General features: G+C 43.3%; 1 protein-coding gene across 4 annotated transcripts in view; it reads right to left on the bottom strand.

Moving 5' to 3' along the window:
- Positions 1 to 278: 278 nt before the first annotated feature.
- The window catches only part of TMEM63B (transmembrane protein 63B), a 99,911-nt gene continuing 92,699 nt past the window's right edge, over positions 279 to 7,490 (bottom strand). For 3 of the 4 annotated variants that reach the window (XM_039347015.1, XM_039347018.1, XM_039347016.1), the window contains 4 exons: positions 7,283 to 7,450; positions 5,737 to 5,852; positions 4,804 to 4,887; positions 279 to 3,140 (listed from right to left, as the gene is read on the bottom strand). In XM_039347015.1, coding sequence (XP_039202949.1) covers positions 2,976 to 3,140; positions 4,804 to 4,887; positions 5,737 to 5,852; positions 7,283 to 7,450 — 533 coding nt within the window. In that variant the 3' untranslated portion in view covers positions 279 to 2,975. The remainder of the gene's footprint in view (positions 3,141 to 4,803; positions 4,888 to 5,736; positions 5,853 to 7,282; positions 7,451 to 7,490) is intronic. The other variant, XM_039347017.1, reaches the window with a different exon arrangement.

Here is a 7,490-nt window from a genome sequence, read left to right as displayed (position 1 = left end):
GAGATTCTTCTTCTTCTCAGTGTTGAATCAGTATTACGATGGCAGTTATGGAGGGAAATGCAATTCCCAATGGTCTCCTCACATAAAAGTGCTTCTCCCTCATTAAATTAAGTGCCATCCAGAGTTAATGGGCAACATATAAATAAAATAAATAATCCCCATACATCCTAACCTTGTTGTTGCCTGCTGTTTTTCAAACAGTGGTCAATCTTGTGTCTTCCCTCCGACCCACTTTTAGATAGTATATGTATATATATACACACACACACACACAAACATAGTGGAAATATGATAAGTTCCTCTTTTTTCTCTCCTTTTTTACACAAATATGTACAGGGTATTTATACACATCTCTACACAGACAAAGTGCCAGTTAGAACAGAGCTCCCTGCAGGAGGAGGACACCAATGATCTGCACCCAATGATCTGCACCCACTAGCAGAAGCCAGTCTCGCGCTGCAGCTGTATATACACAGATGTCAGATCTATCTCCATGTACCCAAATGGAAGCTGTGGGGCTGATGTAGACACAGCCTTGGTGACTGGGCTTTGAGGAATATGGTGCCGAGGGACCAGGACAGGAAACTCTGGCATGGAACACATACTATTTCTAGACAGCATTGAAGAGACATCCGGGAACGTTTAAAATAAAAGTCCATGTGCAATTTCAGCAGCAGAGTGGCTGTTGCACAAAGGGGCTATGACAGCATCGGAAGGAGGAGAGGCGCTCATGCTCCTCTACTCCTCCCTATCACCACCTAGGATAGCTCCAGAAAAAGAAACCTCACCACAAGCTATGGTCCAGCTTCCAAGGGGTGAAAAGGGTTCTTCAAACCTTCATCTCTCCTCCTTTAAGGGAAATGGAAAGTCCAGCTCTATCTCCCACTCAGGAGGCTCAAGGGGCTTCTTAGTTGGATTCTTGATCATCAGCAACTTACGCAATTTTGACTAAGCCTAATCTTCAGTACTTGTGCTTGAGAACCCTGATTTACCAAGTGGCAAGTCTCCATACTCTCATTTCCACCTGGCTATCTCACCTCCCTAAAAATCTTCAGGCCGTTCTGGCTAAAAGAACAATGGGAGTTAATTTACACCCACTTCCATGGTAAAAATGGATAGGGCCTCTGCTTCTAGGCAACAGTGGCAGCATTTCTCAAGTACTGATTCCGGCAGGCAAAGAGCAGAGTTGTGCAGAGGACAGAAGGCAAAACATTAAGACCGCTTAGCAGCAAAGTACATCCTTCTGTCTAGGTTTCCTTCAGAAAAGGGATTTAGCTCAAGAGAGTTGGTTTTTTTTTTTTTTTTACCTTATCCAACATGCCAGGCAGTCCAGAGGTGAAAGGGGGGGAAACAACAGCTTCTTTGCCTCCCCATAAAATCCATCTGAAAAAGCAGGGTCTCTAGGTGAAATTCTCATCTCCCTTTGCCTCATCTCCACTCTAAACAGATTTATTTAAAGTGCCCCTCAGAAAGACCACTTTTGAAGGAAAAGGCCCAGCAGCTGAATTCCCACCTGGGAAGCAGGTCAAGAGATGGCAACCCTTGAGTCGTAAGGCGGCTCCTTAAGAGTTCCATGCAAGGCTGTGGGATTGGTAAAGCAGCTGAGCTGCCTCTTATGGAATACACAGGCAGCCTCATGCAAGAAGGGTCTGAGGTGCAAATGGATGAGCTGGGAAACCTTACAATCCTGGGGATTCAGTGGAAACCTTTTCCAGTTACAGATTTAGAAAACCAACCCCTTCTCTTCCTCTCCCGTCTGGGAAATTAGGACAAGAGAGCAGGGTTTTAGTCAATTTTGAAGGTAAAACAAATGTGCAAAGTTGTTGCAGAACCCAAATAAATCACAGTGCCTTGCTTCACATTCAGGGTGCAAGCAATGTGGGAATAGATCAGGGGCAGTCAAACTTGGCTCTTTTATGACTTGTGGACTTCAACCCCCAGAATTCCTGAGCCAGCTAAGGAATGTTGACTACCCCTGGAATAGATACTTGGAGGGGCTGCTTATCCTGCTGAACCCTCTCCTGGCAAATCCCTTGTACCTTTTCTCACCCTGAAACAGGCACTTCCCCTCTGGGAGCTACAGGGGTTACTAGCAGTTGTTCATGGATACCTGATGTTAGACAACATTCTCCAATTGCAGCCTTCATTGGGTAGTGTTCATGGCAGCAGAAGGCCTCTTCCATTCAATCCCTCTTGCTCTTGATAGCTTATTTACAAGCCAGCCTTGGAGAGAACAAGTGACCAAGACCAAGGTTATCATGGGGTTGCATCTTGGGCATCTGAGATAAGATGCTTGCTGATGCACAAGCAAGTAGGAAATTTATACACAATTAAAAACAGCTCCGCTTGGCTGGAACCACTGGTTCCTGCCAGGTTCAAAGCCACCCATATTCTTAGCTTAGAAATTCAGTACCTTGATTAAAGCTCAGTCCTCATTGGAACCTAATTCATTATTAGTGTCTCAGACTAGAGAGTTCTAGAGGAGGGTAGCAGTCCAGGGCAGGATGAAGTCTCTGCCAGAATAGATTCTTGCCATTAGAAACACCCAGGCTTCTGATGTCCTTGCTTCAGTTCCTCTCCTTGACACCATGAAGTAGCAAAGTCATCCCTTTGACTCCATCTTGGACTTGTAGGGCTTCAGAAAGCGGGAATGGCAGGTAACTTATCAGAGACTTTCTGCTCCTACCCTCGATGGGACGTGAGGAGGAGGCAGAGAAGGGGAAGAGGGAGAAGGAGGAATGATAGGAAAGACAGAGAATGGAGGTCAAATGGTTTCACCCCACCCTGGAATGAGCAATAATGCAACAGCCAAGTGAATGAGAGGTGGTGATGGTTGGTGCTGAGCATGTGCTGCTCTTCTTCCCCTTGCTTGGAATTTCCCTCTATTGCTCATTCACTCATACATATACGTACAACACACAGCAGCCATGTCAACTCTCAGGACTCCCCTGCCCCCTCGTGCTTTCCCACAATCCCTAATGATGGACTTCATTTTCTATCAGGCTGTCCTCACATGATTGGAAATCTGTGTCATTAATGCCATTGGGGTTGATGAGATCCTCGTCCTGGGAGCCCTGTTCTTCAGACTCAGCCATGTCACCGTCTGGTGGAGAATCCTGTAGCACCTGGGCAATATATTTCTGTGGAGTGGACAGAAAGGGGAAGAGGGAAGGACCCGTTAGCTTTCTGCCTGGATGGGAAACCTGGAAGCAAACTATGATGGCTGTGCCATGCGGATGGAAGCTTGAGAGCAATCATGCTGGCATCAAAAAGAACCTACATAATTGTTTTCTTTAACATGGGCAGGGAGGGGGGGGGAAGAAGAACTATACGACACCAGAGCTTATGGTATAAATACTAGATGATGTTTCCAATTGTGCCTGAGATGTCACACTTGACTTCTCATTAAGGATGACCTCACTTTTCTTTAAAAATGACCATAACTCAAGGCTGAGGAATCTTATGGCTCTCCAGGTATGGCTGAACTACAATGCCCCCCCAGCATTGCAAAATATAAAGATGCTGGGAACTGTAGTTCAACTGACATCTGGAAGGTCACATATTCTCTTCCGAGACATCCAGTAGTAAGAAATAGCTACATGACAACCCGGCTTGCTCCAAAGTTTTCTTGCCTTATGCTTCTGTATAGCGCCTTTTTGCTTTTGGTCCTTTTTTTAAAAAAAGCAAATCAAAGAAAAAGCCACCAAAATAGGAAGTATTTCCTATGGAAGTAATTTCTGCTCATTCAGAAATCTTTGTGAAGGAACCTTCATCAAAAGCAGGAACATCCCCACACTTTGATATTGTGGCAGCCATTCAAAGCTTGCTTCACTTGCCATGGTTTGATCCGCTTCTGCAACATCTCCTAGTTCCTTGGCAGTGAGACTTCATGCCTCTCACTCTCAACAGGCCACAGCAAAGAGAGAGAAGCATCCTTGTCCTCTGGCAGTTAATAGGACTAACGGGACACTTTTCAAGACAAAGTATGATGCAAAAGCTGTTTTTTCTTTGCTTTTAGAACTGGGAAACTGACAAGTACAGAAGCTCTGTATATTTACTAGAGTGCACCTGGGGTTCTGGATAGCATGGAAGATTTTACAAAACAAATACTATGATAAAATGGATGATGATGGCAATGATCACAGTTAAGTAATCTCCTCTCTCATATTTTCCTTATGTTTAGTCTACTTCAACCAATCTACTTCAAGTTATATAAAATAAAGCTGTTATTTGGAAGATTTTTCTAAGCTTCTGGGAGCCACATTAGAGTATATACATAATACTCTGCATGGCATGACTGCAACCCTTCACATTTCCAGAGCAGTTTTTGTTCTGGATAATTCAGGCATCCCGGGGCTCAGGGAAAGGGCAAACCACAAAGCCTCTAAAGAATCCATATTCTCATTCCGCTTAAAACCCCTTTGCCCTGGGAAATGATGGCCTCAGTTCTTTCTGCAGCACTTAAGAGCACATGCCAATGTGTTAGAGCCACAAAGCGAAAGAGGAAGGGGGGGCACTGACCAGTCTAGTTTCACTGTCCAGCTGAGAGACAAAGGCCCGAAAGTGAACAACAGCACTGGGATGGGGGCAAAAACTGAGGTGTGCAGGTCCATCATTTCAGACAGGGCCAGTAATAAAGCCTGTTTCCTGCCCATGCTCCTTTGATGCTGCCTGTGTGTAGCCAACCAGGGGGGAACCTGAAAGGTAATCTGTAAATGCTTCTCCCTCCTCCCCAAAGTCAGACATAAGAGGACACAGAACATCTGGCGAGGCAGATGGCAAGCGGAGGAGCTGGAGACTCACAGCTGATTTAGGGGCCGGAGGTTGACTGGCAGCAGGCCGCCCATTCTCTCTTCCATCCACAGCATCTGCCTCTGTGTGGTCAATCTGGAAGACAACAGTGTGCCATGAAACAACAGCAACCCCAGTTCTCATTCCTCAAGTCTGTAGTCTGCAGATTGGATACATGTGACTGCCTTTATATGAGTTGGGTGAGAGTGTCCTCAGGTGCCAGGATTTTATGGTTGCCCTATTATTGTGAGTGTGTTTTTCGCTTGTTGCTATGTTGCTTTTTTAATTCTATATTCATTGCCCAGAGTGCAAGATGGATGACTATATAAATTGATATAATAAATAGAAAAAATCTCTTTCCACTCTATCTCCCGCCATCTACTTTGGACTATTTAGCATTCATTCTTTCTACTTTCTTCCTGCATGCTGCTATAATGAAAGAATCATGTAGAAGGTTCATGTGCCAAAATTATTCTCTACAGGGATTGTTCAGTCTTCACATGCACAGCTAACCCATCACTGTTTTTCCTTCCTGCCCGGTAAGAAGCCTCAGAAGTGCACCTTCTAGGCTATACATGGAAAGACTCTTAATTTCCCAGTGGAAACAGCAAGCTTTTCTCTTTTTCTAGCAAGTGCAAACAGCAGGGACAGGACGTCTAGTACTTTTCCAGCTGGGCATAAAGATGGCAAAAACAGAAAACTGCAAGCCTACATTTTTTCCCTCTGAACTTCAGTGAAAGTACAAGGTAGAAGGTGTACAAGACATGCTTCTCTCCTTTATTTATATCTTAAGCAAATAATTCTGGGAGACTAACAGAACGGACCATAAAAACAAACATGGAATTCAAAAATAAAAAAATTGCGTACAAAGTTGAGGCATTTCACACATCTTCCTTGATTTCAAATCCCTCCCCTGAACATATTTTAGTATTTAGTATGTGTTACCTTATAATTGTGAGCACTGAGGTATTTGAAGTGTCCAAAGCAGACATGACATAGGCAGATCACAATAGTGATGACAAGAACCACGAAAGTAAACATGGACGTGAGAGCCAAGAATCCTATAGAAAGCAGATAACAACAGTCAAGCTATCCAACACAAATCTGATTTGCCCTTCTAATGACTTTACTTCAACCCTCTCTCATAGCAGGTATGGCCTAAACATTAGGGGAAATTTGCTGTTCCCTGCTACAGGAAGTACATTTCATTTCAGTTAGGCATTCCTGTTTCTCTTGTTCATAAACTCCTATCACTCAATAAGCCATGAAATCCCTCCCCTCTCCCCCAAAATTATCTTTTGTAATCCACAAAATCTAATAGCAATTCTACAGCAAACCTGCAGAGGACTCCATTAACAATGCAGGAACTATGGGGATGTTACAAAGATGAAAGGGGCAAACTATTTACCAAAGCACCAGAAGGCAAGAAAAGAACCAATGGATGGAAACTAATCAAGCAGAGAAACAACTTGTCTGAAATGGTTTAGTCCAGGGGTAGTCAACCTTGGCTCTTTTATCAATTCTGGGAGTTGAAGTCCACGAGTCATAAAAGAGCCAAGGTTGACTACCCCTGATTTAGACTCTCCTGCTTGCGCAGGGAATTGGACTAGATGACCTCCAAGGTCTCTTTCAATTCTGTTATTCTATGTTCTATGTTGGCTTTTAATATTATCAGAAGTGATACTGTATGGGCAGAAAGCAATCCTAAATAATTGTTTTATTTCATCTCCTAAAGCTCAGTATAACTGGAACAAAGTGGTGGTAACATTCCAAGAGAAAAGGATGAAGGAATATCAGCAATAGCTGCAGTTGAACCTTCTCTGTTTTCTACTTTTGCTTTTATTTTGCAAAATTTCAAACATTAGATTCTATAACAGAGGAAAACTCCAGGACATGGCTGAAGACACTCTGAGCACCATTGGGACCTAACAACATCTGAAGATAACCTGGGACATAGACCTAGAAAATATGGGGAAAATAAAAATAATTGTTTCTCAAATGGTAAATATGGTAACTTATGGATCCCTAATTCTTTGGAGAAGATTTGTCCTAACCCAATTGCCATGTTGGCTTGATTGAGGATAAATCAATTGAGCCTATGATTTGCACTAACATGCTACAATAATGTTTGAGTTCAGATAATTCCTCTTCTCATCCTCGTTTCTTTAGATGTCCCAATTCCAAAATGTAGCACTGCCTTTCTCAGCCCAGTCATTTCTGACCCTCTGAAGGATACCTGTATTACAACTTGTAGTTCAAGCTGTCTGCTGCAAGTTGATCGAAGATATTTAAAAGACACCAGGTGAAAGAAGACACTAAATAATGGAATCAATTTGCTCCTTCAATTGCTCTTTGTGAAGATCAGAAGGTGGCTCTATTTACACTGCTGGTATAGCTGCTCACCATGTTGCTTGTACTATGTGGGTTAGAAACCATGGTGGACATAAAAACCTAAACCCCACAAAATCTAGTCCCTGTAAATTTGTCTCACCTGTGCGCACGGTAGAGAAGAAAAGGAGCCAAAAGAGGCATAGAATGGGTGCTGCCACCACCTGATTCACAGCCCCTGAATGAATCTTCTTGTCCAACTTGGCTGGTAGGTAAGCATAATAGAGGTTGTATCTGTCCACCAAGTGCTTCAGTAACATATACATCAGACCTGAAAGAGGAGAGAAAATAATGTATTAGTTATTCTTTAG

Source organism: Crotalus tigris, unplaced genomic scaffold (assembly GCF_016545835.1).
Source record: "Crotalus tigris isolate CLP2741 ecotype Arizona unplaced genomic scaffold, ASM1654583v1 scf7180000018048.2368360, whole genome shotgun sequence".
NCBI classification, from domain to species: domain Eukaryota; kingdom Metazoa; phylum Chordata; class Lepidosauria; order Squamata; family Viperidae; genus Crotalus; species Crotalus tigris.
This window is presented reverse-complemented; position numbering and strand designations above follow the sequence as displayed.